Raw genomic sequence first — 11,913 nt, 5'->3', positions numbered from 1 at the left:
AAGATTAAAAAATATTGCACTTTTTTTTTAACAAAATCACAATACAAAGATATTTACACCTTTTTAGCAATAAAATAAACACCTTGTAGAATACCAACCAGTAAAGAACCAGAGCTAGATCTTGTTAAACAGATGCACCAATGAAATGAAAAAGCACATAAAGCGATAAAGTTTTTTTTTTAGTATTAGTGGTTTTGGTTTTACATGCTTTTCTGATTGATAGAATCTGCAGCTACAATTTGAAGGATAAAAACGTATAACTGATATGAATTGCTGATCGATCAATAACACAATTAATATGCCTTAGTGATTTTGCCAGTTTACTTGCCCTTTAATTGTACAAAGTTAGGTATTAGATAGAAAGGATCAGTACCACATTAACGTTCTCACGCTGCCCCATGTAGCAATAATTTTCCCACAAGCCCTGGATGGCATTCAATGGGGCCGATATACTAATTCTAGAGAAGTGATGCATCAAAACTGCAGGTGCGGAAAGATTGCAAACCCTGCCTGGGTCATATCGGACCATAGTGAAGGTGGAAGGTCAGATCTCAATTTGGAAGTTGAGAACAGTAATTTGCAGGACCTATCATGAGATTTTCATATAATAAATCCAAATGTCTATGGGATTGATACATTCAAAATTCTTGCTGCAAGTGTACTACAGTAACACAAACTCGAATGGATAAACCATTGGGCAATCCCTGCTATATTCTGATATGACCCAGGAGAAGGCTGAGGGTCTTCTAACCTCAGTAAAACAATGACATTTCACAGTCCTTCCCTTCTCTATCCAAAACTAGAGAAAAAAAACATTGGGGGCTGCAGTTTAGCAAATCATAGGACAAAACAAAAACATGTCAGTTAGTTAAAGGAAGAGTAATGGCTGGTACATCAGTCCATGGGCATTATAGATGGTTGACCGCTAAAGAGCACCTGTGTATCCTGAATAAAAAGCCCCACCAAAGACTGACCTTAAGGACAGACCAGCAGAGCTAGTGCTGACGGGATCGGCACTGCTCAGCACATTGTACCTGCCCCGCCCCTATTGACATTGAGTACTAGGTGAGCAGCCTAATGTTAAAGCACCGGCTCAGTTGTGCGTTGCCATAGAGACAATACTTTTTTTGTAAGATCGTCGGTTCCGGCTGTATCGGTTGAGTTTGGTGTCAGCTCTCAGGTTTTCAATAGCCAAATGTCAGATATAAATTATGGTGTACAGCCAAGCTCCATCTACTGACCAGGTGGCTTCCAGGGTGCCCAAATGATACCCTTGCCAATGAAGACAGCAGAAAGTGAGTATCTGTTAGTGTTAACAGGGCTAGGAAGGTGAGCTGATAGGCTACGGGGTGGTCAACAGTTAGGGTTAGGTGTCAGGATAGACCATATGTTGGTGGGGGGGGGGGGGGGCCGGCTTTGGTAAGAGAAGATGCTTACGATAGGTGGGTGTTCAGGTTGACCATCAGGAAGTGCATAAGGTTAATGGGGGCATTAGGTGTTAGGAATAACTGACTATTGGATGTGAAGTTCAGGCAAGGCATCAGTAAAAGATGTCCCACCCCCCCTTCCCCGACGCAGACGGCGTACCAGCGAAACCTAGGTCGGGTTGGAGAGCGGAAAAGCTTACACTATCTTGAAAAGAGCACTTTGGAAGTGCATTTTATTGACCGTGGTTTTACGTATATGGGACCCACAATGTAAGTGGTTTTTATTGACTTTTCATGGTGGACAATAAATGTTTGAGAAACTATACACAACCGTTTAATTGTGACAGTCTGTTGTACACAAGGTGACTAAACATTGTGCACAGCGCTGAGAAATGACTGTGTATAACATCGGAGGAAGGTACTATTAAGTAGAAGGAGATTTAGGGATAGCCAGTTCATGGGACAAGCCCTGGAAACCCTGATGGAAACCCTGATGGAAACACAGTCACAAGGTGAGAGTAGAAGGCTGGTAATCCTTTTTGGGCACAACCATTGCTCGATCAATCGCCTATACTTCCGTTTCCTCTCCACCTGCGCTCGTCTGTCAGTCCAGAGGTCCCTACGCAGTACAAGTATGTGGGCGCCACCCAGTGTTAATCTATGGTGAACTCTGACTGGCCAGATATATGCCAGAAACCTCAATCAGTGCTCCAAACTAAGGGCTCAGACGATCAATACTGAAAGAAATAAAAGCATGTGATCTTATTGCAAACCCCTCAAGCAAGGCACAGGGGACCCTGAACCTCACTATTCCATACTGAACGACTCCAGGCCTTTAGTGTAACCTCACTATTCCATACTGAATGGCTCCCAGGCCTTTAGTGTAACTTCAATGCATCAACTGGCTGTCTCTGTATTGGGCCTCAGTAGTTAAAGCATCACAAATATCAGCATTGAGTGAAAAATGTGTCTCTTTCCAATGCCTTCCAATCAGATTCCTCAATACTGACCTAGAAAAACAGGAGGATTTGATTGGCTGTTGAGCTAATACTTCCCTCAGAAGCTAAAATAATAATAATAAATTACATATATAGTGTGTGTCACTAACTAATGTACCTATGTCTTAATGTACTAATACTAACAGACTTGGGTATTTGTGTGGCAGTGTGGAACAAAACGGTCATGTAGTAAAGTTGATAACAATCAGTTACCCGGTCACGGACAGCATATTTGCTGTAGCAAAGGACCTCCGACTTTTGAGGAACAACATGTCTAAGCATGCCCTGCCAACCAGCTTGTGCCGAAACCTGTAAATTGTCAAGAGGCGGAGGTTCTACACAGGTTTAAGGCTATATCACAGTGACTGTGGCCTTTTATCAACTTCATGCAGATTGGTCCATGAGCCTTTGTGCCTCTCTACCCAGAGTCCTCTGCAGCACTGGTGACATCACGGCAGGCCACAGAAATAGTTGTGAACGGGAATGGCCACGAATCCGGAGATTGAGATCCCCAGAGTGTCCGATACGCAGGCAGCAGCCATGGCAAACTCCTTCTCTTCTGGTTTACTCTGTAGGAAAGACGGAATAAATCATGAATAATACATATCTGCTGTTTCAGTGAGCATACCTTTTATATCCAGAGAGGATGAGCTTCCCTAGGAGAGGTTCTCCTACAGAAACATGGCTGAATGGTCAGGTATACCATTTCTACAGCTCTGATTGGCTGGCTTGACTCATGTGATCATGACCAACTTCCTTCTCTTATGGGCAGATTGTAACATGAAGCAAGTTTGCTTCTCTGCCTTCCTTTTTTAAACAGGTAAATTTATTAGAAATTAAAAAAAAAACAGAATATACAAACATATAGTACTCAGTACAATCAGGGCCGGTTCTAGACTTTTTGCTGCCTAAAGGTAGTCATGTGAGGATGCCCCCCCCAACGATTTGGAATGATTGCACATCACCCAACAATTTACTCTGCTTCATTTAATGTTCTCACATGACATGCTGCAGCTCAACACAATAGCACACTGGCTGGCTGTGAGTCTGTGACAAACTAACTGCTCACCCTCATCCACTCCATTCCTCCTCAGTCAGGACAGCAGTGCCACCTCCTTCCTTCTGCTGTGCAAGTCAAATGAAACACTGCTGCTCTCCTGCCCCTCCCCCCCTCTCCTCACTCACTGTCAGACTCCTCACACAGCACAACAAGCTGTTTTTTCCAATGATGACCTCTTCTCCTCGCTCTCCTCTCGCGTCTCCTCCTACTCTGACTGCATGCTGTTAGTGTAAATACAGTACAAACATGCTGCCCCTGTAATTTCTGCCGCCTGATGCAAATGTTTCACCTTGCTTCATGAGAGAACCGGCCCTGAGTACAATCATTTGGAGAGGCAAAGAGAAAGAACTTATGTCATATGTTATCCATTTTGCAGCTTCATACAGTGCTTTTCAATATATACAGTGGAGTCCCCTCCCCCCCTCCCCCTATGTTTTCTAATATTTCCTTTTAGAAGCCTAAAATAAACGGGTAGATCATCTGGCTCCAACCCACTGAACTTAGACTAGCAAAAGAGGACAGTGAGTGATGCGAGATGTTTATGGGACTATGTAAAGCTTTGCAGGAAAAGTCTTGGCTCTACATATTTGTATAATAAAAAAAAAAACAAAACAAAAAAAAAAAACAGACTTACCTTCTCAGCAATATTATTGAATGTGTTAACGTAGGCCGCACCTCCAAGCAGGCCCTCGAATATAATAATGAGGAACATCACCGGCAGCGTGAGCTTGGGAAGGAACAGGAAGTACACTCCGAACAGGAGGAAGATGGCCAGACCACACTGAGGAAGAGTAAGACAGATACACGAATGAGGCGGTAACCAGGAAAAGGACGATGGTGAGATTAGAAGAGGAAAAAGGAGAGAGGAGGTGGAGAGCTCAGAAGCGTGACACCACTTTATTGGATAAAAGCACACAATACAAATCGCACTTACTAAACCTTAGCAGTAAACTCGCATCTCATGGGCATTAGAATCTTGGCTACTACTGCTGCTGGCCACAGCGGTTAGAAGGGCTACCGTCTGATATAAATAGCAGCAAATGAGCCAAATTAGGTAAAAAAGTGCCATGGATGATTGTAGTCACAACTCAAACCAAAAAAAGAAAGCCATCCATATAGCAAGTGATAATAATAATAAATTGTAATACACTAGGTACCAGCAAATATGAACAAGTTTATTAGGGACTTATCCCTTTAAAAACAAAAATAAAACACATAGCAGGGGAAACGGGCTAGCTGTCACGGCTACCGTCTGATGACGTAGTATTGAAGAAAAAGACAGGTCACCACTGTGAAGGTGCCAAGCCTTATCTGGACTTTGGGCTGTGTGATACTCCTGTTTAATGCCTGAGGAAGCTGGATTTTGCCCGTGAAACGCGTCGCAGCTTGTTCTCGGAGTATGTGAATAAAATATTTTTGACTTTAAATGACAGCATCGTGTCTGTTTTTAAGTAGGCTGGTCCACCACCACCACCGGAATATTTTAAACTTTTTATTGTATTTTACACTACTGGCGCCTCTGTACATTGTTATATTGTGTGCTAGGCACTGTACATACACATGTCTATCTCATCATGTCACATGTCACGTCGATTATCCTTTAGGAAATAGGAATCAGGAAGGAGATAACATTAGGCCCTTTGTACAAGCTCACACCACCTATTATTCATACATACGGAGGGTGGCGCATATTAAACAGCCCCGGCTGCCTACCACTCAGAGCCAAATTGTCCACAAGGCAAACCTGGAGAGAGACCAGGGCCCTGGCAGGTGCTAGACCCCACCAACTCTTACTAAAAAAGCCAAGTGATCAGCAGCAGTGGGCAAAAACTGCTATCTTGCCTAAGGCTCTATGTGTGTGTGTCTGTAGTGTGTGTGGTGTGTGTGTGTCTGTAGTGTGTGTGTGTGTGTGTATTTTCTCTGGCTTTGTTGCAGCCTATGTTGCCTTTACCCATACGGCACCAAATACGGGCAACAAAGACTGTAAGCCAGAGACACGACACTCACAGCAGGGATGGAAAGAGTACAGAGATGGGCTGGCAGATACTCCTGCACTGGTGGCCGGCAGAGAGAGAAAGGAGAGAGATTCCGCTCCTTCTGTTGTATTGTCCTTTTGCTGGTTGTATCTACAGTAGCTTGAGCAGTTATGTGCTCTTCCTCACCTGCATGACGGATAAGATCCAGATGCGTCTGATGGCAAAGCAGCGTACGGATGACCGCGATATGAACACTCCGGCTTGGTACAGCAGCTGATAACTGAGGGCGGAGACAATCACACAATGCGATTAGTGCACAGACCAATGTGCAGGAGACAGGAAAGGTACAGCAACCAATCAGAACTCAGAATACAATGATCTAACTTCAGTAGCGTACCTGTGGCTGCTATGCACAGAATCAGTGCTTCACCCGCTGTCCTTATAAGTGACAAACTACAGATTTCAGAGGAAGCAGGATTGGAGACGTATAAAGAAAGGGACATTCAATACTGCCCTCATCATATCACCATTTTTTGGAGGCAGCAGAATATATTGTAATACGCAAGGTGTGGGGAAAAAGCAGAAAGCTATTGGAAAAACGTGAATGCGGAATGCAAAGTGCAATTCCGACCGGGAACATGGATTATAATGGCCAATATTATTATTTAGTATTTTATATAGCGCTGACATCTTACGCAGCACTGTACAGAGTACATAGTCTTGTCACTAAACTGTCCCTAAGAGGAGCTCACAATCTAGTCCCTACCATAGTCCTATGTCTATGTATGTATCAAGTAGAGTATGTATCATAGTCTAGGGCCAATTTTAGGGGGAAGCCAATTCATTTATCTGTATGTTTTTGGGATGTGGGAGGAAAACCAGAGTGCCCAGAGGAAACCCACGCAGACACAGGGAGAACATACAAAACTCCTTGCAGATGTTGACTTGGCTGGGATTCGAACTGGAGACCCAGCGCTGCAAGGCGAGAGCGCTAACCACTATGCCACCAGATGCAATAACGTGGGTAATAGATGGCAGACGAGGCACCACTCATATGCAATTTGGATTTATTGTAGGCTCAGCAATAAAGGTACACCAAAGCGTATACATTTTGGTCTCTGAAGAAGCAGGATTCCCACGAAATGGCTGTAAGGCTGGCATCTTTGTACCTTTACGCTTTGGTGTGGTTTTCTGGCTGAGCCCACAATAAATCCAAATTGCATATGAGTGGTGCCTCGTCTGCCATCGACTATCCACGTTACTGCATCTGTTACGAGTGTAAGCTGGTCCTGCTGGCTGGGTACTGGGAGAACACAAAGAGCACACAAAGGGCACAGAAGAAAACACAAAGGGCACACAAAGAGCACACAAAGAGAACACGCAGAGCACAGAAGAGTACACGCAGAGCACAGAAGAGAACACGCAGAGCACAGAAGAGAACACGCAGAGCACAGAAGAGAACACGCAGAGCACAGAAGAGAACACGCAGAGCACAGAAGAGAACACGTAGAGCACAGAAGAGAACACGTAGAGCACAGAAGAGAACACGTAGAGCACAGAAGAGAACACGCAGAGCACAGAAGAGAACACGTAGAGCACAGAAGAGAACACGCAGAGCACAGAAGAGAACACGCAGAGCACAGAAGAGAACACGCAGAGCACAGAAGAGAACACGCAGAGCACAGAAGAGAACACGTAGAGCACAGAAGAGAACACGTAGAGCACAGAAGAGAACACGTAGAGCACAGAAGAGAACACGCAGAGCACAGAAGAGAACACGTAGAGCACAGAAGAGAACACGCAGAGCACAGAAGAGAACACGTAGAGCACAGAAGAGAACACGTAGAGCACACAAAGAGCACAGAAGAGAACACGCAGAGCACAGAAGAGAACACGTAGAGCACAGAAGAGAACACGCAGAGCACAGAAGAGAACACGTAGAGCACAGAAGAGAACACGTAGAGCACACAAAGAGCACAGAAGATAACACGCAGAGCACAGAAGAGAACACGTAGAGCACACAAAGAGCACAGAAGATAACACGCAGAGCACAGAAGAGAACACGTAGAGCACAGAAGAGAACACGCAGAGCACAGAAGATAACACGCAGAGCACAGAAGAGAACACGTAGAGCACACAAAGAGCACAGAAGATAACACGCAGAGCAGAAGAGAACACGCAGAGCACAGAAGAGAACACGTAGAGCACAGAAGAGAACACGTAGAGCACACAAAGAGCACAGAAGATAACACGCAGAGCAGAAGAGAACACACAGAGCACAGAAGAACACACGCAGAGCACACGCAGAGCACACAAAGAGCACATGAAGAGCACACGAAGAGCACACGAAGAGCACACGAAGAAGAGCACACAAAGAGCACACAGAGAGCACACGAAGAGCACACGAAGAGGAGCACACAAAGAGCACACGAAGCGCACACGAAGCGCACACGAAGCGCACACGATGCTGCTGTGATGTAGGTAACATAACATGTTACTACACAGCAAGCAAACCTCTTCTCGGTTCAGAGGTGCTTTAGATACTGTATATACTCAAGTATAAGCCTAATTTTTGGGGCCAAAAAAAGAAGTGGCCCAAAAGTTGGGGTCTCGGCTTATATTCGAGTCACTACTCTTTGAGTAACACCCACAGTGCTCCCACTATATGCACAATGGTGCATCATCTGAGCGAGACCACACACCTGACATTTCCATGGGAGGTCCCAGCTAACCTCATCTTGAGTTGTAGCCTTGTAAGGCATACAGGGACAGTGTCTACTGAGTGGTGAGAATCCGTGCATTCCTATATCAAGTTTTAGATACAAAGGCTCTGCATTTCTTGCTTTATCTTTAGAGTAAAAGCTTGGGGGGGGGGGGGGGTCGGCTTATACTTGAGTATATACAGTATTTTGAAAAGCTAATTTACTAGAATGTGGTGAATTGTGCAGAGGGAAAAGGTTATCCGGAGCAGGGCCATGAGGTGCTGAAAAAATCTGTAGAAAAGGGCTGTGAGGAAAGCGTGGTGCAGCAAGCCTTGCCGAAGGTACAAAGACAGGAAGCTAAAGAAAAGACTGATGGGGTTCACCATACTCCAGGCCACTTACCATCTGTACTGCTCCGAGTGGCTTAATATACTTTTCGGGAAATAGATCAGCTCAAACTATACAGAGGAGAAAACAGAGATATTTATTGTGCAATAGTGACATCTCTCTCTCCATCCACCACCCAGCGTGACAGGTACTCACCAGACCCTGGTTAATGAAGTATTCCGCAAAGTACACCAGAGACAGCGGAATCATGTACTTCAACAGAGACTGTAAGGGGCAAAAGGAAGACACTGCATGAGAGTTATTGCTGCAATAAGACTGGAAGAGGCAGAGGAAGACATTGTACCAGATACACAACCCCTTTTACCCTACCACTGACACAGACTGGCAGAGAAAGACATTGTATGCGACACATAACTTCCTCTATTCAACCACAGACACAGACTGGCAGAAGCAGAGGAAGACATTGTACAAGATACACAACCACTTTTATCTTACCACTGACACAAACTGGCAGAGGAAGACATTGTACTAAACACACAACCTCCTTTGTCCTACCACTGACACAGACTCAAAGAGGAAGACAAATGGCCTCAATTCACTAAGCTTTATCAAACACTTTATCAAACGTTTGATAATTTACCTCATGAGTAAAATCTAATTTTGAATTCACTAAGGTGTTATAGATTTATAGAACATTTTATCGATAAAACATTTGATAAATCTAGAACACCTTAGTGAATTCAAAATTAGATTTTACCCATGAGGTAAATTATCAAACGTTTGATAAAGCTTAGTGAATTGAGGCCGTATGAGACACTCAACCTCCTCTATTTATCCACTGATACAGATTGGCAGATGCCAACTATCTCTCACTATTTGCTTTATTTCCTCAGGGTATTCCAGTTTCCACCCAAACTGGCCTTAGACTATAAAAGGGACATTAGACTATGCCTATGCATTCTCAAAAACACCAATTCAGAAAAGCCTATAATATGCTATAGGAAGCATTGGAGGTTTACTGCCTCATCCGCTAACCCTTGTTTCTCCTCCCCTGATGACTCCAACCCACTACCACTAGATTGTAAGCTCATAAGTAAAGGGACTACCTCATAGTGTTTCTTACCCTGCTGTAATAAGGGCCGGAGCTACCATAGGAAAAAATAGGCAATTGCCCCAGGGCCCCAGAGCCTGTAGGGGCCCCCAAGGTGTCCCTCCCCCATCCTAACTGTTGCTCCCCAGGGACTCTGCAGAGTCTGTTAAGTTGGGAGGTGATTGGGGGAGGGTCAGCAGCCAGCTCAGGGCCCAGGAGGGAAATTTGGCTGCAACAAAGGGCCTCTAATGACGCCTTTTGGTCGGGGGGTGTCAGTTGAGGGGCCCCCAGGCTAATTTTGCCCTAGGGCCCAATTGTTACTTGAACCGGCCCTGGCTGTAATTTATCATATGAACACGTACCAGTACTACAAAATGGAGACACAGAGAGCCCAATATAGTTTAGCAAGTACTGGTAAATGGATATGACAAGTAAGTATGTATTTATACTCACAAACATGGTTTCCCGTCCAGGGAACCACTATATCAGCAGGTGAGGAGATTAGACCTGTCCCCACTCAGGATTAAGAAGTCACTCTCTGTAGATAGGAAAAAAGGGGCAACACCCTCCACCAAGGGTGGACTCAGGAACTGTATAAGCAGACAGAGGCGCCAGAAGAATATACTAAAAACTTTAAGGGCTCATTTCCACTATCGCGAATTCGCATGCGTTTTTCGCATGCAAATTCGCATAACAATACAAGTGAATGGGACTGTTTCCACTTGTCAGGATTCCTTTGCGTTTTTCTGTACAGAAAAAATTCGCATGGCAGAGCCATCAGAATTCGCATACCGCTATGCGAATCGCATACAATGTATTTAATAGGAAATTCGCATGAGGTTTTGGTATGCGAATTTTCATGCAAATTTTAATGCGAATTCGCATAGAAACAATGGAAAAGCACACCAGCACTGCCATGGTTAAATTCGCATACATCGTCATCCACGCGAATTGACGTGCGAATTCGCAAGAAAATTCGCATGGACCCGCATGCGAATTTCGCATCCGCATGCGAATTTTTACCGCTGCGATTCGCACCGCACAAGTGGAAATGCAGCCTAAAACGAGAGGAGGCAGTGGTGGACTTACCTCCTCCAAGCAGACACATACAGTACGAATGCTGTATAAATTCAAACAAGAAAATATTTGTATACTCCAGAAAGCGCAAGCACTTGCACTTTCTGAAGTATACAAATAAATCTTTTGTTGTTTGAATTTACACAACATTCGTACTGTATGTGTCTGCTTGGAGGAGGAAAGCCAACCGTTGCCTCCTCTCAGTTTAAAGTCTTTAGCATATTTTATTCTTCTGGCGCCTCTGTCTGCTTACAACGTACCAGTACTAGTGATGTCTCAAACCACTCATTAACTAAGTATGCATTTGTATTGCTGGATGTCCTGATTGTACAGAGTTTTGAACGTCTCATGTATCCTTGCTCCCCACCATTGATTACTTAGTACTGCGGCGCCTAAATTACCTAAAATATGATCCACCCCTATGTAATGTTATAAGCCAAAAGTTCACAAACTGGGGTTTATAAGAGCTGACCCAGTGAGTAATTGTCTAGATAGAGATCACTTTATTCTTGTATAGTTTTCAATTTTTTTCTAGTCAAGATGTAGACTAACATTCAGGTTTGATAAGCAGATTTCCAGAAACCGCGAAAACACCCTGACACGTTTGGTGGCAAGAAGCCACTTCCTCATGTTTCGTGTGTCTCTGAGGAGGCGGCTTCTCACCGTAAAACATGTCAGACGGTTTTGCCGTTACTGGAAATCTGCTTATGAAACCTGATTGTTACTCTACATCTTGTCCAGAAAAAAAAATAAAGACTGCACAAGAATAAAGTGACCCCTATCAAAACAATGACTCACTGTATCGACTCCTATCAACCCCAGTTTGTCAACTTTTTGGCTGACTGTTGTTGGCTGGCACTTGCAGTTGTATCTCCTTTTCAATGTCATCGCTAGACATCATCACTGAAATGCCTGCAGAAGGCTGTACAGCAAAGCCTCTCGTAAGGTAGAAGGGTGGGACGGAGGCCCCCAAAATATATGGGGGTTAAAACTTAAACATAATGTGTAAACAAGAGCTAATCGTTTACCTCTCCAGAAGATATAGACACCAGTTCAACTGGAAAAATATGTATTCAAAAAATTGACAACGTGTTTCACGGGTCATGGTCTGCTTCCTCAGGTCAATACAAAAATGGCTCAGCAGCATAAGAAGTAGAATGCAGATGCCTAAACACTCTACTCCTTATGCCGCTAAGGCATTTTTTGAGAGCTACAGAAGGTGAAAGAGTTAATGC

At 44.2% G+C, this 11,913-nt stretch overlaps 1 protein-coding gene across 2 annotated transcripts in view; it reads right to left on the bottom strand.

The window, feature by feature from the left end:
• Nucleotides 1–11,913, bottom strand: part of CLN3 (CLN3 lysosomal/endosomal transmembrane protein, battenin) — a 30,993-nt gene continuing 19,080 nt past the window's right edge. For both annotated transcript variants that reach the window (XM_068243858.1, XM_068243859.1), the window contains exons 11-15: nucleotides 8,707–8,775; nucleotides 8,566–8,621; nucleotides 5,648–5,741; nucleotides 4,120–4,266; nucleotides 1–2,994 (exon numbers count right to left, since the gene is read on the bottom strand). In XM_068243858.1, coding sequence (XP_068099959.1) covers nucleotides 2,875–2,994; nucleotides 4,120–4,266; nucleotides 5,648–5,741; nucleotides 8,566–8,621; nucleotides 8,707–8,775 — 486 coding nt within the window. In that variant the 3' untranslated portion in view covers nucleotides 1–2,874. The remainder of the gene's footprint in view (nucleotides 2,995–4,119; nucleotides 4,267–5,647; nucleotides 5,742–8,565; nucleotides 8,622–8,706; nucleotides 8,776–11,913) is intronic.

Source organism: Hyperolius riggenbachi, chromosome 7 (assembly GCF_040937935.1).
Source record: "Hyperolius riggenbachi isolate aHypRig1 chromosome 7, aHypRig1.pri, whole genome shotgun sequence".
NCBI lineage: Eukaryota > Metazoa > Chordata > Amphibia > Anura > Hyperoliidae > Hyperolius > Hyperolius riggenbachi.
Note: the sequence above shows the minus strand (reverse complement) of the source record. Positions and strands in the feature narration are given on the sequence as shown.